The sequence below is a fragment of the Corythoichthys intestinalis genome, chromosome 4 (assembly GCF_030265065.1).
Source record: "Corythoichthys intestinalis isolate RoL2023-P3 chromosome 4, ASM3026506v1, whole genome shotgun sequence".
Taxonomy (NCBI): Eukaryota; Metazoa; Chordata; class Actinopteri; order Syngnathiformes; family Syngnathidae; genus Corythoichthys; species Corythoichthys intestinalis.
Genome location: NC_080398.1, coordinates 31,471,878 through 31,496,374, shown reverse-complemented (window position 1 = coordinate 31,496,374; position 24,497 = coordinate 31,471,878). Strand labels below are relative to the sequence as shown.

At 38.8% G+C, this 24,497-nt stretch overlaps 1 protein-coding gene across 1 annotated transcript in view; it reads right to left on the bottom strand.

The window, feature by feature from the left end:
- Positions 1-22,824, bottom strand: part of thsd7ab (thrombospondin, type I, domain containing 7Ab) — a 303,730-nt gene extending 280,906 nt beyond the window's left edge. Inside the window, exon 1 of the mRNA XM_057834514.1 lies at positions 22,220-22,824. Within this exon, the coding sequence (XP_057690497.1) occupies positions 22,220-22,751 (532 nt within the window). The 5' untranslated portion in view covers positions 22,752-22,824. The remainder of the gene's footprint in view (positions 1-22,219) is intronic.
- Between the last annotated feature and the right edge of the window lie 1,673 nt (positions 22,825-24,497).

Sequence of the window (24,497 nt, the reverse complement as noted above, 5' to 3'; positions counted from 1 at the left end):
TCTGCGCTGAACTCCTGGCATCATCTTTGGTGGACGGCCACTCCTTGGGAGAGACGCAATAGTGCCAAACTCTCCATTTGTAGACACTTTCTCTGACCGCCGATTGATGAAAATCCAGACTTTTAGAGATGGTTTTCTATACTTTCCCGCTAAATACAAATCAACAATCCTTGATCGCAGGTCTTCAGACAGCTCTTTTGACCGAGCCATGATGCACATCAAACAATGCTTCTCATTGGGACAATTCTTACTAGCTGTGTGTTTTATGGTTTAAGCTTTAAACCGCTCATCAGTGATTGGGCACACACCGCACTTTAAATTTTTGGTAAAAATGGTTTCAATTGCTCTTTAAGTCTCCTTAGGCAGAGGGTTCAATTACTTATTTTTCCCCCTTATGTCTTTTTCATGCTATCTTCATTAAAATATGATAACCTCGAAATGTTTGGGTGGTTTTAGTTAAAGCAGACACTGTTTTTACATCTGTGTGATATTGACAAAGATCAGATCACATTCGATGTTGATTTTATGCAGAAATGTGAGAAATTCCAAAAAGTTCAGATATGTTTTCACACCACTGTATACAGTATATACACACACATACACCAGTATACATACACACACATACACACACATATTATATATATATATATATATATATATATATATATATATATATATATATATATACACACATACACACATATATATATGCATGCTAGCGAGCTTAACATTTTGCACGCTGCTTGTCACAGTTTGGGAAGCACTGACATAGGTGTCTTTTATAATGTGGCTACGAGACCCAAGTTTATTTACAAAAGTCACTTTTTTTTATTGTATTATTAATTACAATTTTTAATCTTTTGATTAGGCTGTGTTTTTGTGATTTTGACCTTGAGTCTGTTAATAATATATATACATATATACATATGGCGGAAAACACTCAGGTTACTTGAAGTTCCGCTCTGAGACCCCCAATTTAGCCAACTTTCAAAATTGTCTGATATGCACGTGTAGTACATCACTGGAAAGCTTAAAATCTCAATTTTCTGGGGGAAGAAAAATTTTGAACAGGAGGGCTTTTTTTTTTTTTTTTTTTAAATGCTTTTTAAACAGCAAAACCCTATCTGGAAGCGAGAGCACTCGAGAGCAGAATTACAGACGCCATGACTTTAATGAGATATTATCGCGTACTTACCTTGTTTTGATCCAAAAACTCCATATAGCATGTATCACTGAGTGTCAAGACACAGCTGTGAATGGCCACAGATGGATTTTATGGGTGAAACATGGTAATATAACAAGGGCCGCGATGCAGAAATCGCAGACATTAGGAGTGGTCGAGATGTTCTTTTTCATATATTTACCCTTTTAAACGTTTTTGTTTTTCAATTTTTTTGTTTGGATCGATTATTTATCATCTAACATATCGGAGAAAATGCGACAGTAGCAAAAAAATACAATTAAGCGATAGTTATGAGGTAGACATGTGACTTTTTTACAGACGCCATTTTTTTTCACTGTGACGTCATTTGTTTAAAAGTTTAAAATATGTGAAAGAATAATTTTTTTAAGTCTTTTTTTTTTAAAGGAAATAGACATCATAAATGATTCAAAGCTAAAAACGACAGATATTTTGAATAATAAATATAAATAATTACCTTCGTTTTATTGCTGGGTTGAAACAAAAGCGGTTGCGCGACGTCTGTAAACGGGGGTTTTCAGGGTAGAACGGACAAATTAAAAATAGTTCGGGGGCTTAATGCGCCATGAATCAGCTATGGCAGCATATAGACATATTGTTCTATCAAACACAACAGTTGTTTTGGCTTGAAATACAGCAGTTTCTTTTAAAGTGGAGTGCAAGAGCCGAAACTGCTTTTTCAGTCTTGTCTTTGTGTGCACACACATACAGTATACACACAGTGGTACCCCAAGATACAAAAACTTCAGTACACGAAAAATTTATTGTATGAAATGTCTTTCAAAGGTATTTTTGCTTGATATTACGAAAAATTATTCAGCATACGAAAGATAATACATAATATACTAGACAATTCCTGTTTACAGCAATGCAGTAATGTAACTACGTTTGACTATAAATGTAAACAAAATATACACACCACAATGTGCTTTTCAAAGGCATCTACGGGTTAATCATGGCAGCTCAAGTGGGAATATTCAAAGCTGAGTCTACTATAAGGCCATTTTACAGCATTTTGACTGCTCTTTCAACACCGACAGAAATCCATTTGATGAGTATAAAAGTCCAGAGCAGTGAATAAGTGAAGAATGTGCCGGCTGTGAGCGCTCCAATAAATGAAAGATTTATTAAGTGGTTGTGAATTTTGCTGTTTAGCTCGCTCGCAAGTTGTCGAAAAAAGTTATAAATGTTGAACAGTTTGAGCTTGAAGGTCTGGCAGTGAACGATTATGTTTCACTTCCATTGACGGCAGCAGTCGTCCAATGAATTTGAACTGGGACTGTATATGTGAAGTCCGCACTGAAATTTCACCCCTAAATCCAATATATCAAAGCTTTTACTACTAGCTTATCTGCTGTTTTTACTGTTTCTCCCGTGCATGGCGAGGGAATTAGCGCTTTCTCTTGCTCAGCTGCTTTAACGAGCTTTCATAGTCAGGTGATGTGTGACTTCTACAGTAGCTCTTGGTTTCCATAAAAACATATTTTTTAGCAGTTTGCGCCCATTGTTGCCAAAACCGTAAAGGCAATTTCTAAGGTATGGTCCCCGACACATTGGTCGGATATTGTGCCCGTAATTGTGAACACGGACGGTCTTGACAGCTCGTGCCGGCGGCGAACATAATGAAGAGTACACAAGGCACAAGGGAGGGAGTCTACTGTGTATCATCATGTGAACATGTATGTGCTTCTACGAGCAACAGGAAGCAATGAGATTTCCCATATGAGATATGAATACGGTAGGCAGGTGTGGTCCCATGTTTGATTCGAAATGCCACGGGCGGACCCCCTGTAAGCATATAGGGCAAAAATTGCAACGTAAGCAAGGTGAAATCGCTGAAAATCAAGGTTGTTTTCCCCGGGTTAGAATTATAGCTGTGAACTGTGTTCACCATCATTAATAATTGTTTATATTTAGCTGATGTTGGCAAAAAAATAAAACTTTGCAGTATTTAGTGTTGCCCGACTTGTTTCCGATTGGAGACCATTTGAATGAATTCCAATGTAAGTGTTTGTCAAAATGACAAACGAATGAAACGAAATATCTTCGTGATTGCTATTGTTAACGAAAACAACAATGCTTAAATTGAATCAAAATGCCGTCTTAAAACTCAAAAGAGTTGACTTCCTGTTATATTTCACGCATTTGAATTCCAGTTGTAATAGTTATCATTTCCAGTTACATGTTCCAATACAAGTATTTTAGGGTACTTACTAGGGTACACAAAAATCTCGGTACGTGCAGTGCCCTCCATAATTATTGGCACCCCTGAAAAAGATGTGTTTTTTAGCTTCTAATATATATATATATATTTTTTTTCATTCAAAGCTCAATCTTGGTCTCATCTGACCAAAGCACACAGTCCCAGGCTTGTATTTTTGTGTGAGACCAAGATTGAGCTTTTTGGCAACAAACACTAAGTTGGACTGGCGTGCCACGAAAGATGCGCATGCTGAAAAGCACCTCATACCCACTGTGAAGTATGGGGGTGGGTCAGTAATGCTGTGGGGCTGTTTCGCTTCCAAAGGCCCTGGGAACCTTGTTAGGGTGCATGGCATCATGAATGCTTTGAAATACCAGGACATTTTAAATCAAAATCTGTTGCCCTCTGCCCGAAAGCTGAAGATGGGTCGTCACTGGGTCTTTCAGCAAGACAATGACCCTAAACATATGGCCAAATCTACACAGAAATGGTTCACCACACACAAAATCAAGCCCCTCCCATGGCCATCTCAGTCCCCAGACCTTGTTTTGTTGGCAAAAGGGGGTTGTACAAAGTATTAACACCAGGTGTGCTAATAATTGTGACACACATTATTTGATGTCAAATATTTTTTTCTTTATGTGGGATTTTTTCCCCACTGAATGAATGCACTTGTATTGAAGGTTGGATTTTTCTCTTTTTTTCCATTAAGGTCCCATATTATTTGAATTAAAAAAATATTAGAAGCTAAAAAAAATCTTTTTCTGGGGTGCCAATAATTATGGAGGGCACTGTACCTCGGTTTTGAGGTCACGGTTCGGTTCATTTTCGGTACAGTAAGAAAACAAAACGCAAAATAATGTGCTAGTTGTTTATTACACACCTTTGTGCTTTCAACAATAGGAACAGTAGCCTATATAAAGCTAGAATTCTGCTCAAAAAGTAGCGGGTATTTAAAGATAATCCAACAACAATTTGCCTTTCAGAACCCGCGTATTGGTCAGCTTTCTTTCTGAAAGAAAGAAAAAAGTCCTGTGCTAAAGAGAAAAGCAATCAACGGTTTTCAAAAGCCTTATTGGTGGATTTTCTCAGGTTAACGCGCCACACAGAAATTAATAAATGTAATTGTGTCAGCAGGATCTGTGTATTATTCTTATTATTTAATTACAGGTGTTTTAGCTCATTTCAATTTATTTTATTTAAATGGGCTATTATTTATTTTATTATGTGTTTATTAAGGGTGTAACGGTACATGTAATAGTATTGAACCGTTTCGGTACGTGGTAGTCGGTTCGGAACGGACGCGTACCGAACGAGTTTCTGACGTAATATAACCCTTACTTTACGAGGCTGTGAGTCGACCGGGTTACAGTTTCTTTGTGTAGATTATATTTACACGGTAGGACAGTCCAGAAATGTCAACGGTGCGACAACGTGGCCGCCGCAAGAACGCAGTGAAACGCGGGCGTTAGAGTCAATCAGCCAATGCACACCAGTCGCAGTGCGGCCGCGTGTTAGATGCGTCCCGGAAGCGGCTCAACGCAACACACGCGAAAAGAACGGCAGAGTTTATTATTTGACGCGAGACACGGCCGTCCTGCGTCAATACTACTACAGGTAACTAGGATCGGGCAGACCGGAAGTCACTCGTGTAAAAATGCGGTGGATCCGGTCAATTTTCAAACTAATATGCAATCGTAACCCACTTTTTGAGTCCATCAGATCTCTTTAGTGGTAGATCGGGGCACAGTTGACTTGTCTTTGTTGATTTACTGCCGTCTTCTCTGCTATAATAATAACCAACACGGCCCCATGTTCAATACAAAACCTTCCTACCACAACAAAACAAGTAGGAATTAATATTCACGTAGGAACTAAAGTTATACAACATAAAATATACAATATAAATGAATACTACATCACATTTGTAAAATATAAACACATATTAAAATAAATAATTGAAATGAGCTACAACACCTATAATTAAATAATAAGATTAATACCCAGATCCTGCTTACACAATTAAATTTATTAATTTCTGTGTGGCGCTTTAACTTGAGAAAATCCACCAATAAAGCTTTTGAAAACCGTTCATAAGACAATAAAATGTTTCAGTGAGGCATTTCATTTGTAAAATACATGTTAGAATCTTTGTCATTGGGATTGCTTTTCTCTTTAGCACAGGACTTTTTTCTTTCTTTCAGAAAGAAAGCCGACCAATACGCGGGGTCTGGAAGGCAAATTGTTGTTGGATTATCTTTAAATACCCACTACTTTTTGAGCAGAATTCTAGCTTTGTATAGGCTAATGTTCCTATTGTTGAAAGCACAAAGGTGTGTAATAACAACTCGCACATTTATATTTTGCTTTTTTTTTTTTTTTTTTTTACTGTATCGAAATGAACCGAACCGTGACCTCAAAACCGAGGTATGAACCAAACCGAGATTTTTGTGTACCGTTACACCCCTAGTGTTTAAATTTTACAAATGTGATGTAGTATTCATTTATATTGTATATTTTATGTTGTATAACTTTAGTTCCTATGCGAATATTAGTTCCTACTTGTTTTGTTTTGGTAGGAGGGTTTTGTATTGAACACGGGGCCATGTTGGTTATTATTATAGCAGAGAAGACAGCGGTAAATCAACAAAGACAAGTCAACTGTGCCCCGATCTACCACTCAAGAGATCTGATGGACTCAAAAAGTGGGTTACGATTGCATATCAGTTTGAAAATCGACGGGATCCACCGTATTTTTACACGAGTGACTTCCGGTCTGCCCGATCCTTGTTACCGGTAGTAGTATTGATGCAGGAGGGTCGTGTCTCGCGTCAAATAATAAACTCTGCCGTTCTTTTCCCGTGCGTCGTGTTGAGCAGCTTCTGGGATGCGTCTAACACGTGGCCGCACTGCGACTGGTGTGCATTGGCTGATTGACTTTAACGACCGTGTTTCGCTGCGTTCTCGCGACGGCCACGTTGTCGCGACGTTGACGTTTCTGGGTTATGCTGTCCTACCGTGTTGGTCCTCATTATAATAGAGAAGACGGAGTAAATATAATCTACACAAAGAAACTGTAACCCGATCAACTCACAGCCTCGAAAAGTAAGGGTTACATTACGTCAGAAACTCGTTCGGTACGCCTCCGTTCCGAACTGAGCACCACATACTGAAACGGTTCAGTACAAATACATGTACCGTTACACCCTTAGTACTTACAGATCACTTGATTTTCGGGTGATTTCCTGTCATAGGAAAATAGTAATTTTGTTAACATGCTCATTAAAGATGTCCCGATCGATCGATCGGGTCCGATCAAGTCATTTTCAAAGTATCGGAATCGGCAAGAAAATATCGGACATGCCTTTTTTTAATATATTTTTTATTTAAATCGTTTTCTAATTGTATTTAACGTTACAGACAACATGTCTTACATTCATCCAGAGTAGTTGGCTTAAAGTAGGGCTATCAAATTTATTGCGTTAACGGCGGTATTTAATTTTTTTTAATTAATCACGTTAAATAATTAACACATGCGCTGCACGACCCACTCACGCATTATCGCGTTCAATCTATAAAAATGCAGTTTTACCTATAGATAGCGCTAAAAGGCAGCGTACAATGAGTAGAGAGAATTTTGACAGCCTTTGGAGCCATTTTTTATGTGGATAAAGCCTTACAATACCTATCTCAGCAATTAAAAATAACGTGGGAGGCAATGTGGGGAAGAAAGGTAGTAGTTGATCATTTTCTTAACACCCTATGTTCTTTCCCAACGCAGAGAGGATATATCAACTGGTGCCCCTACGCACAGTCATGGATGCACTTCCCATCATGCATTTGGGCAGAGGTTAAATGGCTGCAGTATCATTTACTGAAAGCTCAACAAATACACTAGATGGCAATATTTAGTCACAATATACAAAGTCACATTTATCCTTGAAGAATTACAAGTCTTTGTATCCGTGGATCCCTCTCACAGAAAGAATGTTAGTATTGTAAATGCCATCCTGAGGATTTATTGTCATAATAAACAAATACAGCACTTATGTACTGTATGTTGAATGTATATATTCGTCCGATTTTTATTCATTTTTTTCTTAATGCATTGCCAAAATGTATATGATCGGGAAAAATTATCGGGAATAATTGGAATTGAATCGGTAGCAAAAAAAAAAAAAAAAAAAAAAAGCAATCGGATCGTGAAATATCGGGATCGGCAGATACTCAAACTAAAACGATCGGGAGCAAAAAAACATGATCGGAACAACCCTAATGCTCATCAATAATGACACTTGTGTGCGTTTATTGCCTAAATATATAATGAAATAAAAATATTAAGTGTAACCAACAATAAAAGTAATCTGAAATATGAGTGCCTGAGAAGAATGTTTGTGTGGGCAGACAAAAAGAGCCCAAGTATGTAAGAAATGAGTGAGTAAGTGCCAAGAACAACCCAGTATGCTTGCAGTTGACCGAACCACATCCCACCGTTGCCATATGATGATTGATGGACATAACGTTATATGATGACGTCACTCTCAGTCAGGCAGTCGCACCCACTACCGGCTGACACTGACAGAAGATAATCAGCGTTGACGACATTATTTTTTGGACTGTGCTTAACTTACCGTAATTTTCGGACTGTAAGGCGCACCTGAGGATAAGCCACCGACCACCAAATTTGAGAAGAAAACAGCATTTGTTCATAGATAAGACGCAATGTACTATAAGCTGCAGCAGTCCTCACTGTGTTATGGGATTTTTATACCAAAAGATATTAATCGGTAACACTTTATATGATCGCGCCGTCATAAGACCATCATAATTATGACATGACACTGTCATGAGCATTAATGAATGCTCATGACAGATGTCATTTAGGCTAGGTTCATACCCGGGTCTTAATGCACAAATCCCTTTTTTTTTTGTGTTTTTCCGACTCGAGTGAGGCATTAACTGTCTGAACCTGACAAGTAGCATAGAGGTGGCCCATTTCAAATTCGATCGGGGTCACTTTCGTATGTGGTTTAAATCCAATCTGGGCCACACTTTCCCAGAATGTGACGGCCAGTGTTGTTAATAACGGCGTTACAATACAGGTATAATGGAGTTACTAACGGCGTTATTTTTTTTCAGTAGTGAGTAATTACTTTTCTCATCTTGGCAACGGCGTTACAGTTACTGAGGCGTGCGTTACTATGCCTTACTATATTGGTTGAATGAAGCGAGAAAAGTCTGAGACGGACTCACCGAGACGACAGAGCAGAGCAGAAGTGTGGAGGAGGCAAAATAGTTGTAACTCCGAGCAAATGCGATGCTAGGTGGCTCCGATAATACCTGACTGTGACTGTAGCCAATAGCCTACAAACTACGCCCACACGAAATGGTACATATTAGGGTTGTTCTGATCATGTTTTTTTGCTCCCGATCCGATCCCGATCGTTTTAGTTTGAGTATCTGCCGATCCCGATATTTCCCGATCCGATTGCTTTTTTTTGCTCCCGATTCAATCCCAATAATTCCCGATAATTTTTCCCGATCATATACATTTTGGCAATGCATTAAGACAAAAATGAATAAAACCCGGATGAATATACACATTCAACATACAGTACATAAGTACTGTATTTGTTTATTATGACAATAAATCCTCAAGATGGCATTTATATTATTAACATTCTTTCTGTGAGAGGGATCCATGGATAGAAAGACTTGTAATTCTTAAAGGACAGATGTGACTTTGTATATTGTGACTAAATATTGCCATCTATTGGATTAAGAGCTTTCAGTAAATGATAATTCAGGCATTTAACTTCTGCCCAAATGCATGATGGGAAGTGCACCCATGACTGTGCGTAGTGCTACCAATTGATATATCTTCTCTGCGTTGAGGACTAATTTATGGTGTTAAGACAAAGATCAATTGCTACCTTGCATCCCCACATTGCTTCCCATGATATTTCTAAACATAGTGAGAGAAAATGTAAGGCTTTAGCCAAATAAAAAAAGGCTCCAAAAGCTGCTAAAATCAACTCTACTCGTTATGCGCTGCCTTTTATCTCTCTATATGGGTAAAACGGCGCCATTACAGATTGAGCGCGACAATGCAAGAATGGGTTGTGCAGCGCATGGCTTAATTGCATTAAATATTTTAACGTGATACATTTTTTTTTTAATTAATTACCGCTGCTATCGGGATAAATTTGATAAGCCTACCTTAAGCCTAAACTAAAGACGATGAGTGTAACATATTATGTTTGTAACGTTAAATACAATTAGAAAACGATTTAATTAAAAAATATATATATATTTAAAAAATGCATGTCCGATATTTTTTTGCCGATTCAGATACTTTGAAAATGACGTGATCGGACCAGGGACATATCTAGTACATACGGTAGACATGGTAGATATCACATATATATATAGAACTAGATGCGAAATGACATACAGCGGCGTTACCAACATGTACAATATAGGAACTAGATGCGTTAGTAAACAGCCGCCATCTTAAAGCAGTAGACTTCTTAGGAAGGCTCTGTTGTAGAGAACCTTCCTAGCGAACCAAAGTAACTTTTTATCTAAAATACTCCTAAATTGGCAAAATCTTGACTTGAATCTACCTTTAAATGATGAAACAATTTTAAAACTTACACATGTCAAAAGTAGACAAAAAGGAACTAATGCAATAATGGGAGCAATTTTAACAACTTTAATGGTTGATTCAGGGTAAAGGGTAAATTAGAGTAAAGAATTGGGCGAGGGCCAATTGTCCCAAAAACATTTCAAACTTCACATAGTGTGACCTATGTTTTTTTTTGTTTTGTTTTTGTTTTTTGAGAGAAAAAAAAAAACATGAACATTATCACCAGTTACTTTGCCAAGTAATTAATTACTCTTACATTCAGGTAACTGAGTTACTAATGCAATTACTTTTTGGGAGAAGTAATTTGTAACTGTAGTTAATTATAGAGACGTTCCGATCCATGTTTTAATATACAGTATATATATATATATATATATATATATATATATATTTTTTTTTTTTTTTTTTTTTTTTTTTTTAATTAAATCGTTTTCTAATTGTATTTAACGTTACAGACTTAATATGTTACACTCATCCAGAGTCTTTAGTTTAGGCTTAAGGTAGAGTGATCAAATTTATCCCAATAACGGCTGTAATTTTTTAAAAAATGTATCACGTTAAAATATTTAATGCAATTAATGCATGCGTTGCATGACCCACTCACGCACTGTTGCGCTCAATCTGCAATGGCGCCGTTTTATCTATATAGAGAGATAAAAGGCAGCGTGAAATAAGTAGAGTGAATTTTGGCAGCCTATGGAACCTTTTTTTAATTGGCTAAAGCCTTACAATCCTTCTACCTACAATTAGAAACATGGGAAGCAATGTGGGGAAAAAAGGTAGCATTGATCTTTTTCTTAACACCATACGTTGTTTCCCAACGCAGAGAAAATATATCAATTGGTAGCACTACGCACAGTCATGGTTCCACTTTCCATCATGCATTAGGGCATGGCTACAGTATCATTTACTGAAAGCACAACAAATACACTAGATGGCAATATTTAGTCACAATATACAAAGTCACAAGTCTTTCTATCCGTGGATCCCTCTCTCAGAAAGAATGTTAATAATGTAAATGCCATCTTGAGGATTTATTATAATAAACAAATACAGTACTTATGTACTGTATGTTGAATGTATATATTCGTCCGAGTTTTATTCATTTTTTCTTAATGGATTTCCAAAATGTATATGAACGGGAAAAAATATCGGAAATGATTGGAATTGAATCAGGAGCAAAAAAAAAGCAATCAGATCGGGAAATATCGGGATCGGCAGATACTCAAACTAAAACGATCGGGAGCAAAAAAACATGATCGGAACCACTCTAGTTAATTACTTAAATAAAGTAAGATTAACAACACTGGTGACGGCGGTCTGAACTGTCAAGTCTCCCAAATCTGAATTCATGCAGCAAAGAGCGAGAGCGGCAGGCAGCGATAGCTGTTCATTAGCGGTATCGCCTAGCTTGAACTCTGCTTCTACGCAGGAGGCAGGCTTGATCACAGTTATAAAAAAAAAAAAATAGTATAAAATGATGTAAAGGATGAGCCTGATTATGCTCCGTTTTCTCTATGTGCGCCAAATAAGCAGTATTTCAGTATTGCTTACTTGGCCTAATCGGGTCAAACTAATGCACACACATAAGGCTTATGTGTGCGTTCTATTAATCCACATAAACTTTGAATGTAAGACTACACGGAGATTATTAATGTATGCATGTGTATGTATGTATATTGAACTGTGTATGGGGTACATGTTTATTTAGGGTGTGCCTTGAATTTCTGTAATGTAAAATATATGCATTGTCATAATTATTACTTGAGATTGCTCATTGACAAACTTCCTCGAAAACCACACTTCTCACTCTAATGTTTGGTTGAGGTAAGTAATGCACTCTAGTGTAGCAGGGAGGGGTGGGGGTGAATGGAAATGGAAGGTGTTGTCTCCAAGGGGCCAGAAAAGTGTGTCATGCTTTTATTGCCTTCATCATAGGCTGAGTTAGCCTCGGATCTCTCACTCATCTTTATCTGCTTATCCTCAGCACCACCTTCAGAGATTTTGTCTCTCAATGGAGAGCTACGAACACAAAACTGCTCTGAGCCGCCTTACCTTCCAAAAAAGAAACATTTCTGCACAAGCAAATAAAACTGGAAGGTAAAGTCGAGGCAGGGAAAGGCAGGACCGATTCCCCGCAGTTTCCGAGACAGGCCTCATACTACAGCTCCAGACTCATCAATATGCAAAACATCAGCGCATCAGTTGCCACAAGAATATTCCCACCTCGGAACAGAAATGTACACAAACACCATCTCACTTTGCAGCTGATCAGAAAAACAACAAAAAGACAAATAACTCAAATCAAACATACTGATTCAAAGCAAAACACGTCAGGGATTCATTCAAAGCTTGAAATTGTATGAATGTAATACACGACGGAGTTGGGGAGGGGGGCGACTCGGCTCGCGATCAATGTGATACGTTACACGGAGGCCAACTAAACTCTCTCCGGCTGGATTACATTTCAAAGCACAGAACTCGCCTGAGCTTTTCCACCTATCGAGGAGCAGGAGGAAGGTAACGTGGCAGCCGAAAAAAGCCTGTTTGTAAATTGGCGGATGCTTCCAGGAAGAAGCCATTACATTTGCTGTTGCTAAGACGATGAAATTTTTTGGAACTGATAGATTTTTGTTGAGTAGCTAGCAAGACAATGCAAAATTGTACATAAATGGACAGTACTTATATAGTGCATTTATCTACATGGTTTACATTTGCACACATTTACCCTTTCACCCACACATTCACACACACCAATGGTACATACAGTGCATCACAAAAGTGAGTACACTCCTCACCTTTCTGCAGATATTTAAGTATACAGTATCTTTTCATGGGACAACACGGACAAAATGACACAATCAAAAGTAATCTGTTTGCAGCTTTTATAAGAGTTTATTTTCCCCTCAAAATAACTCAAAATATAGCCGTTAATACCTAAACCCCCGGCAACAAAAGTCAGTACACCCTTTTGAAAAAACATACATCCCTAAATGTCCAAATTGAGTACTGCTTGTCATTTTCCCTCCACCATGCTTGACTGTAGGCATGACACACTTATCTTTGTACTCCTCACCTGGTCGCCGCCACACATGCTTGAGACCATCGGAACCAAACAAATTAATCTTCGTCTCATCAGACCATAGGACATGGTTCCATTAATCCATGTGCTTTGTTGACATGTCTTCATTAAAGTGTTTGCGGGCTTTCTTGTGTACAGTCTTCAGAAGAGGCTCCCTCCTGGGGTGGCAGCCATGCAAGGCAAGGCAAGGCAAGGCAAATTTATTTATATAGCACAATTCAACACAAGGCAATTCAAAGTGCTTTACATCACATGAAGATCATAAAAATCACATTTAAATCAATACAACGTAAAAACCAAGACAAAAGATCGCATTTAATCACAAATGGAATAAAAATAAATAAAAAAAGAACAAAACTAAAACAAAAACTACTACTACTAATATGCACACCAATTTGATGTAGAGTGTGGCGTATGGTCTGAGCACTAACAGACTGACCCCCCCCCCACCACCACCTCTTCAATCTCTGCAGCAATGCTGACAACACTCCTGTAAGGAGTCATATGACATTTTGAAGGGAAAATGACAAGCAGTACTCAATTTGGACATTTAGGGATGCACGTAGTACTCATGCTGTGTATTCACTTTTGTTGCCAGGGGTTTAGATATTAATGGCTATATTTTGAGTTATTTTGAGGGGACAATCAATTAAAGAGCATACGACACCAGAAAAAAAGTCTTAAATGGCATTATTATGTGAATTAGAATCATATTTTGAGACGATTCGACCATATACAACAATTTAGCAAAGCGCAGATGACGAGAAATTAGTCTTTTAATCTGCCGGTTAGCCACGCCTACAATTATAGGGCTTTAGCGTCCCCAACAGGTGGATGACGTCAGCGGTAGACTAGGCTCATCGGTTTTACTATTCAGCCCATTGAGGGGGAATTGTTCAGAACGAGGAAAACGAGACGAAGAGAGCCGCAAAATGTCATTGTTTCAGTCTCTCTACTCCCAATATTTTTACAGGATATTCTTTTTATCCAAGTATTTTTCCCCAATAGCTATATAAATGGCTTGAGAAGGACCAGTCAGCCCGTCGAGGGGGAACTATTCACAATGAGGAAAACGCGACGAAGAGAACGGCAAAATGTCATTGTTTCTGTCTCTTCAATATTTTTACAGGATATTCTTTTTACCCAAGTACTTTCCCCAATTGCTAAATAAATGGCATGGTCATGACAAATAACTTGTGCTAAATGGAATATAAAATCATAAAAATCCATTTATTCAAGACGACATGGCAAAATTACTCCATAATGGTCAAAACAGTCGACTTTACCTTTACTGTCACACCTGCCGAACGATATTTTATGACACCTAAATCGGACATATGTCATTTCCCTTCCCCGGCTTCGGAGAATGTAAACAGACCAGAAGGAGTGACAGCTAGCCGACATGCTAACCCGAACCGAGGGATGTTTCAAAGTCTTCGAAGTGGAAAATCACACATAACTAGCCTGGATTATTTGACATGACGACGCGGTTGTCGAGTTTCTTTGCGGATCGGCAAACCGCCCGGCGGAGAGCAATTTACAGTTGTTCCCTGGAGGAGGGTGGCTGGAATTGTTGTGTAGCTAACGTGCTAACAGCTAACTGCTAATGAGCGTGAGGATAGCTTTTTACATGCCTATCAATGATCAAACGTAAGTAGTCCTTTATTTAAATGAATTTTATAGTGTTTACTTTGTAATCACTGTATTCGTATTTCACATAATACAAAACAAGATGTTTACTCACTTCCTTGTAAGTCCAATGGTCCCACAGTAAATATCCACGGTGAATGGGAACCTTTTGAAACTCCAAAAAGGCGCATACGCCTCTCCCGCATACAGAATGATTTTTCTGCAGCCGTTTGGCTGGCGTGATGCAAAAAATAAAAGTATTAATCCGCAAAATCAGCTGAATCCTTCGTCCTCATACACAACAGTACACTGTAGCGTGAAGAGGACGTCTTCTACCGTACACGTCACAGCGCCCTCCTCCTCAATGCGAGACCGAAGCCGGAAGTCACTCATTTTCCTGGCGCGGGATTCAAAAAACTAAATAAATATAGCGATCGCTTCCACACACATCCAAGCGGTCCATATCATTCAGGAGCATAAAATACCGCGTGTATTATGAAATAAACATGCTTTTTCGTGTCACAAGCACTTTAACTCTATTATATAAGCTTCACACAGACTACTTTTCATTGTGTCAAAGTGTCATTTTGTCAGTGTTGTCCCATGAAAAGATATACTTAAATATCTGCAGAAATGCAAGGGGTGTACTCACTTTTGTGATACACTGTACATAACACAACAACAACATAACAGGCTTGAAAAGGAGCAACGCAATTTTGGGAAATGAATAATTTTGGTAACATAACTCATTGGCTGCAATTGACGTCGATAGACATCTCAATCTATTTGAAGAGTTAAAATAAATTTGATGTCGATCGACGTACATGACCACGAGTTAGTGGAAGAATAGTTCTCTTTTAAAATTCTGTGAGTACACCATATAGTCCAAAAATTATGGCAGATTCTATTAAAAATTAAATCTTATTGATATCGTTAGTTAGCTATCATCATCACAAAGAAATTAGGTAACACTTTATAATAACTATCCATTTTACTAGTTAATAGATCATTAGTAAACTGTTGATAAATGATTTATTGTTGATTTGTGAAGTATTTGTTAACAGTTTGTTAAGCATTTACGGGGTGTTCCAATACGGTTGACCCCATTCTAAATGCCCATGGAAGTTGATGGATCTTAATAAAACTAAACACTTTATGTTGAAGGTCATGAGTTTTATTGGTTAAATATACAAAGAAAAGTACAAATATTTGTTGTTTCTATGGCAGATTTTCATAAATGTGCAACAGGAGCGCTTCCTGCAAAATGCCTTATCAAAATGCCTTTTCTTTTGAAGTGAACGGCATTTCTTAACCTGAAAAGATACAAATGCCAAACGTTACACACAAAAACTTGAAACGTTTCTACACAAACTGTGTTTCAGGTTAAGAAAACTGTAAATGCTTAACAAACTGTTAACAAATACTTCACAAATCAACAATAAATCATTTATCAGCAGTTTACTAATGATCTATTAACTAGTAAAATGGATAGTTATTATAAAGTGTTACCAGAAATTATACATAAACAACTTGCATGAAACGTCTGTCCAGGATGTAGCTATTCAGTCTATGTGTATAGTGGCTAAGCATTGTTAGCTAGCTAGTTGGTTAGTTAGCTAGCAGAATGATTAAAAAGAAAAAAGTTATACATAAACGAAATCTACATTTTGTTGACATTGTTGGTTACTTAGTGAGCTAAACGAATTCCCTCCCAAAAAAATGGTACATAAACAACTATTTTGTAGTTTTGTTAGCCAGTGGGTCAGCAGGAAGCCTTTAGCTTATTTGTTAAATGACCAAGCGGGGTAATGACTGAGAAATCAGTGCACTGAAATAATGTACATACAGTGGTACCTCTACTTACGAACGTCTCTATTAACGTTATTTTCAGGTTACGACACGTTTAAACGGGAAACTATTGCCTCTTGTTAAGAAAGAATTTTCAGGCTCCGAGAGGCAAAAATACTATACAATACTGTAAAAGTTACGTATTTACTTCCTGCTTTCTTCTTTGAAATGTCTCGCCAAAAAACATTGGTCACAATATTCCCCATCATGCTCTCCTGCTCTCCTAGCAGCCTATTGTTGATGACGTTTCAATTTGGGTTTCGCTGTATGATGATGTGTATAGGCGAGAAGGTGTTATTGATCAAATACAGTGGAATAAAAAAAAAAAAAATTTAAATCAATCTTTTGGAATTTCTCACATTTCTGCATAAAATCACCATCAAATTATCTGATCTTTGTCAAAACCACAAAAATGAAAAAGCAGTATCTGCTTTAACTAAAACCACCCAAACATTTATGGGTTTTCATATTTTAATGAGGATAGTACGCAAACGATGACAGAACGGGGAAAAGTAAGTGAACTGTTAGGTTTAAAATATACCTGTTGTCTTGAGAACTTGAGAAACTCATAAATTTTGGTTCTCCTGAGTCAATGCACCAATGTTGATTGATATTAATAAGCAAAACACATTATAAAGTCATTCAAAACCCTAAAACTGTGTGAATGTAATACAAAGACTCCGGTCCTGCAATCAATGTGGCGCGTTACACGGATGCCAACTCAACTCTCCGCGGCTAGATTATATTTCAAAGCACGGAGCCCCCCTAGAGCGTTTCCCCCATTGATAGGCAGGAGAAAGGTAGCGTGGCGTGGGAGCCTGGGCGTAATCGCGGCTGACCTACAGTGGGGTGGATGTAGGTTAAGTTGCTCCCTCTCCGCTGACTGCACGCCGCTCTTCTTCCTCAAGTCCGCTCCCTTTCCTGGCTTGTTAAATCCCTGCTGCTTTAATCTCCTTAGCGGGTTACATCCTCTTTAAAGATGCAAGAAGAGGCGGCGAGCTGCGTCAAACCACGAGGTGGGCACGACAGGCACGAGTCGACGTCGGGGGGCAAAGTTTGACAGGCCAATGTCGAAGGATGACGTGGTTGCAATGCTGATTACTAAAAAAAAAAATGGCAGCACTGACAACCCTGTTTTTTTCCAAAGAGTTAGTGTTTGTTACCCATATTTCAACACTCAAAATTGCAATACAGAGACAATATTACAATTGTGGCGATTAATCGATGAGCAGTTTGCAATTCTTTGGACAACGATACGATATTTGCTAATACATCTACCATTGATCAAATCAGTTCTATTTTGTACATAATTAACAAAATCAGTCCAAATCAAGCTAAAAAAAAAAAAAAAGTACAGAGCGATTTTAAGGTTTTTGACCATTTTCTTGCTTAAACTTTCTGCCATTTGAATGGAAATCGTTCTTTTCAAAACACTGCTGCAACGATTAATCGATTAACTCGGGTATTCGATTAGAAAAAAAAAAAGGATTTGAATTAAATTTTGCTGCTTCGAGTATTCATTTAATTAAAGTGGCGTTGTAATGGTTTATTTTGAAAGTGTTTACATTCAGTTTTATTGATTTGAGTGGCTACACTGCCCTCTAGTCTGCCTCACCTCACATGGCTGAATCCAGCTGCTCCATGTTAAGACCAACAAAAGTTTTTGTTTGAGTTATTTTTTTTTTTAATGTATTCATAATTTAGTTTATGGGTATATTTAGCAGTTTTTTGTGGGAGTAGGTGTCTGAACCATTTGTCAAGAGCATTGTAAAAAAAAAAAAAAAAAAAAATGTTAGCATTTTATAGCATTTAAGCTAGCGGACTTTGCTATATAAGTTAGCCAATTGTTCTTTAGTTGTCCCATAGATCCTTATTTTTTTATACCGTTTGAGGCTCAGCTCAGGTATTTTAATTTTTCATGTTCCTTATCCGATTACTTGAATATTCGACAAACTAGTTAGTCGATTAATCGACTACTAAAATAATCGATAGCTGCAGCCTTACAATACATCAAAAAGCTGAACATCAATTGATTTAATTGGACAGTTAACATTTCAGTGTATCAATCCAGATCGATTATAATCAAATAATCAATGGCTAATCAATTATCAAATGCATTGCTAATCATTTAAAAGTCTCGGAACTACAGCTAAAGCCAATTTATATGCATCCATGTTAGCCATTATAACCCCATGTACCCATGCTAGGCAATTACCGTATTGGCCCAAATATAAGACTGCCCTGATTATAAGACGAGCCCTCTTTTTCAAGACTCAAGTTAGAAAAAAAGACTTTTTGAACACCAAATGAATTTTTATACAGAAAATAATTACAGTACATCAGGAAAAAAAGGATTATAACAATATATTTAAGAGAAAAAGCATGTTATTTTCCTCATTTAAATCTTAATATTTGAACTAGGGCTGTCAAACGATTAAAATTTTTAAACGAGTTAATCACAGCTTAAAAATTAATTAATCATAATTAAAACCCGACTTAATGTTTTCATTTTAATAAAATTTGTAAAATTTTCAATCATAAAATAAACTAGTAGCAGGCCATTGTTGATGTCACTAATTACACAATTCTCATGGTGCTGAAACACATAAAATCAGTCACACCCAAGCGCCAGAAGGGGGCGACAAAACACCCAAAAACACATGTAACAAAAGGACATTACACTGTGCTGTCATTTTAATCTGTTTGAGCTGGGCATGTGTGTTAAATGCGTCAAATATTTCAATGTGATTAATTTAAAAAATTAATTACCGCCCGTTAACGCGATAATTTTGACAGCCCTAATCTGAACATTTAAATATGTAAACTAAAGTGCAATCATATTCATAAATGAATGGCTTCTGGTTTTTGAAATGTAAATAAACCAATCTATTGTGATAAAACAACAAAATTGCAATAACTGCATTAACCATCAAAGTGAAGTCTAATTCCACTTTCCCACTGAAACTAGTGGGTCAATGCACGTTTTTTCCAAGCTGATACAACCCACTAGCAATTGGCATTTGGCACTTTTCCCATTGACAAAAAAAGCCATGTCTTTTTTTTTTTTTTTTTCACCCGTCTAACCCCCCACCCCTCCTCAGCCACGCGTAAGGTTCGTGACATCACCACGCTAAGATGCGCTTCGACAAGTGCGACCGAATTCATTCAGTTCAAGGAAGTAAACAATGCAAAGCAACATGGAAGCCTCCTTTCAGTTTGTGTTCTCTGTTTTCATGCTTTTTACTGCCCTCAAAATGGTCGAAATGCAGCAAAGGATCAACACTCTGCTTGTGCCGAGGCAACGTAGACGACGTGAATTTTGGCTTGAAATTGAAAGGAATCGTGTACGTCACAGAAGGAGGACAAGAGGCTTTGTTTCATCTGTTATGGCTATTGCTAACGCTGCTCCACCGACTGTTTGCCGTATGTGGATCCGGGCTAGAGCACATGGTTTTTGTTTTTTGTTATGACGCATCACATACTAGCCTACATCACCACGTAGATTAGGGTGTTGACTGTTGACCCGGGGTTTTGCTTTCACACTGCATGATGATCAGAGACGAGGTGATTTTAGCGCGGGTCGCTTGGCGGGTTGATTGACACGGGTCGAGGTGGGTCGCTGCACCTTTCCCACTGCCACCAAAAGCCGATTGTTAGTGGGTTGACACGGGTTTTTTGGCCAGTGGGAAAGGGGTATTACTGTAGTCTTGAAACAAATCTGAATAAGGAAAAACATTGCAATAAAATAATGCAAACTGGTTAAACTTAAGAGTAGCTGAGATCTCTCATGACAGAACACCGCTTCAATGATATCTGGTGCCATCTAGCGTCGTGAATGGGTATAACGTCTAGGGCGCGAATATAAAACAACCCCCACTTTTTCAGTCTGATTTAAATGCAGAAAACACCATCTTATACTCGGGCCAATACGGTACATTCCCCAAGTAGCAACGTTATTTTACAAGATTTCCTGTGAAGCCCTGTTAACGGACAAATGCTCATTCTCTGATAGCCCTTCCACTTCAAAGTGGTTGGACATCTATTGTAGGGTGACCATATTTTGATTTCTAAAAAAAGAGGACACTCAGCCCAGGCTCAAGATACTTGAATTTTACTCGAAGTTCACTCAAAAATGCCTATATCACTTTAATATATTTAAAGTGTGCCCCCTCACTCTGGATGGAAAAATGCAGTTTGAAAAAAATAAATAATGACTTAATATATATAAAATGCAGACCCATAGAAATGTAGTCCAGTCAATGCACACACACAGTAGGCTATGTGCCAACTAAACATTTTTATAAATTACTATCACGTCAATTGTCCTTGACAAATTGTTATTCCCATTCAATTGATGTTCTCATTCAATGTTCTAGATTGCACACAAACAAAACCGAAATAAACTGACAAACTATTCAATCAGCATGTTTCCAAACGTAGCAGTTCAAAACTACGTTTCCCATAATGCCTAGCGCGGTTTAGCTTACTGATAGCTAGCTGAGGCAAAAATCAAACTTTGCTATGAAAGTTTACAATCATCGGCAGCGTGCCGATGCGACACCAAACAGGATTTTACAGTCAAAGCTCCGACAGAAGTCAACAGTTGCCATTATATACGTATTTATCATAAAAATAAATTTAAAAAACAGGCATTGTGGCCAAATTGTCAACCCAGTAGGTGGCGGTAATGCCTCATGATAGGGGTAAACTGCCAACAAAAACAAGAAGAACTACTACTTCCCCCCATTCTAGTAGGAGCCATGTCAACTGCTGCCACCCAGCGGCCAGAGGAATTCTCTTCAAGTTGGTCCCGTGAAAAATCATAAAAACCAGACATTTTTATGAATTTATAAAACCCGCCCGGACCACGAGGACACTACGTGAAAGTAGGACTTGTCCGGGCAAAAGAGGACGTTTGGTCACCCTAATCTATTGACATCAATGGCAGCCAATGAGCTCAGAAAATGAAATAGCATTCCTTTTGTAGCCATGTTAACTTTGGCAAACAATTCCCCATGCAAAAGTTGAATTAAGTACAATTGGCGTGCAGCCACACTTATTAACGCCAATCCCTGTGTAGCCATGTTAAGCAATGACATTTCGTGTGTAGTCAGATTAACTAGCGACATCCTCCAATGTAGCCACCTTGCCTAATGCAAATGATCTTGCACGTCAAAGCCCAACTAACAACAATCCCCGTGTAGCCATGTTTATTAATGGCATCCCTTAGTAGCCACATTAATTAACAACAATCCCTGCGTAGCCAGTCTAAGCAATGACATTCCGTGCAACTCGATATTACATGACCCTGTGTCAAATCTGTCAAAAATGTCTACTACCTCTTCCCTCCCCCTTTCCTACTCTTCCTCCGCCTCCTCCCTTCCCGTTTTGGAATACTGCCTGAATGGCATCACCTGAGAGGAGCGTAATCCAGTGCAAAACAGATCACAGCCAGTTGCTATCGGGGTCATCTTTCCCATCCGGGTTTGCTTTCTTTGAAGTTACAATTTTTTTTTTTTCAATGGGAAACCGACCGACTGACTCGATTTGGCGCCCGGATGGTCTAAGTTGTGTACTAAAACATCAACACATCATGTTTGCCTCTACCTGTTTCCCAGAAGTAAACGGACTTCCCGCTGTCATCTGTCTGCGCGAGATCCCGGCGGAAAACGCAGCCCAGCAGAAGCAGCATTGACACCGGGAGGTGCCGGCCGCCCCTCCGCCGCCACCCCATGGTCCGGGAGAGGGGGGAAAAAAACAAAAGTAAATCCACTAAGCTCGGAGAGGTCAGCCGAGGAAAATCGGAGGGAAGAAATAGTAGTCCTGAAGAGAGGTGGCAAGAAGTAGAGCGTTGTTCACTTTGAGGCAGTTGAAAGACCCACGCTTGGAGAAGAGTGATGGGAGGATAGAGAAGGAGGATGGAGCAGGAGGTGGTCAGTGGGAGAGTTGCTGTCGGAGGCTCCAGAGAGGCTCCTCCATGGCATCCTCCCTCCTGCGCTGTTGTCTCCTCTGCTGGCGGAGAAGCGACAGTGGGCGAGGATCTGCAGTGTGCGCTGCGCTCTACCTCTCCCTCTCTCTCTTTCTCTCCTCGCTCGCTCATTTGCTCTTTCCGTTGCCTCACTTTCCCCACCGTTCTCATTACCTGTCTCGTCGCTGCTCCTTTTATTAAGACCCCAGCAGACCAAAATTGGCTCTGTTGCGCACTGTGGGTTCCTATTTGAAATTCAGTCCCTCAAGATGGTTTTACTTAGCAATAAGGGTGTGACAAAATATGGAAATGGTAATTTATCGTGATAAGTTGTATCCATAGGCGGAGCTTGACTTTTGGGGCAGGGGGGGGCACAACATGTTGATGACCCCAAAACGCAGTGTCAGTACTAAAATTAACTTACAAGAATATTTATAATAATAAGTTGAAAATGAGCATTTTTTTTTATCCTATTGTTCTGCTGCTTAGGACAGCTATACTTTTTGTCAAGATCGTCATCCATTGAATATGGTACGCCCGCCGGTGTCGTGCCAATGTAGTTACCCCGGTCAAAAATTGTATCCCCTGAGCGGAGCCACATGGAGGTAGATTTGTGTGTTCATTATTTGATCAAAAAAAATGTTTGAATGCAAAAATAAATTTAAAACTAAAAAAAAATGCATTTGAAAGCTATTTCTCTTTGATTTTTTTGTTTGTTTGTTTGTTTTGATTGAAGCAACTTTTTTGATTAAAGTAATGTTTTGCATTTGGCCCACATTTTGGCTAGGACATTTGCGTCTTTATTATTTAATTAAAAAATAAAATATATATATATATATATATATATATATATTTTTTCAAACGAAAACTCACTTCAATCAAAAAAAAAGAAATTTCAATCACAGAAAAAAGTTTTTGAATGTGAAAAAATATTTTGGGCTCAAATATTTGCATTTGAACACTTAATAATATTAAGTGAGTATGCAATCCTTATTGTTTTTTGGGCCATTTTTGTCTAAATCATTCAATCTTGCAAAAAGTTGCTTCAATCCAAAAAAAAAAAAAAAAAAAAAATTCAAACAAAGAAAAAAATCATTTGAAAAATGTATTTGCCCTCCCCTATTTTTTTTTTTTTAAATAATATGCTAAGCAAATGACTAAGGTGCTAGTCACATGATCTATTCGAAAATTAATTTTGACCCGTTATAAAAATATCTTTTTTTGTTCATTTCATTCATTTTTGTTGTTTGCTTGAATGCTTTACAACTTTTATACATATATAGGAAAGTCAATTACATGCAATGACACTTTTCGGCCACCAGGGGGGACCTGGCCCCCCTGACCTCCCCATAAACTCTGCTTATGGTTGTATCCCAAAAGGTTATCGATATGCTCCTGCCAAGAATCGAGATATCGTTTTGAAAAGTTTCAGTGTCTAAACACAAAAAAAAATGAACCAACAAGTTGCTACCAAAATTTTCCACCATAATACTGCCATGCGCAGCCCATCTCTCCTCCCACCGTCCAGCAAAGGAGCCACCGCCCCCCCCCCGGGACCCAGGGTGGTCCCCCGGGCCACCCGCGCGCCCATCAACCGGCCTTCAGGGATGGCAGGAGGGGACGCATCACCAACCCCATGCCTACACCCACCCCCGCCCGCCCACCCGGGCCACGAGCCACAGCCCCCCAACCGGCACGGCACGCCACGGGACCCCCAGCGGCCCACCAAGCCCCAGGCAAGGCAGGGACCCCCGCCGGTGCAGGAGACACCCCGCTGATACACCGGCGCCCAGCCAGCGACCCGCGACGGAGCGCAGGGCGGATGCCCAGCCAGAGAAGAGAGGGGAAGGCGGAGGCAGGAGAACGCCCAGGAACTGCCACGGGGCGATGCAAGATCGGAGACCCGACCCCCCAACC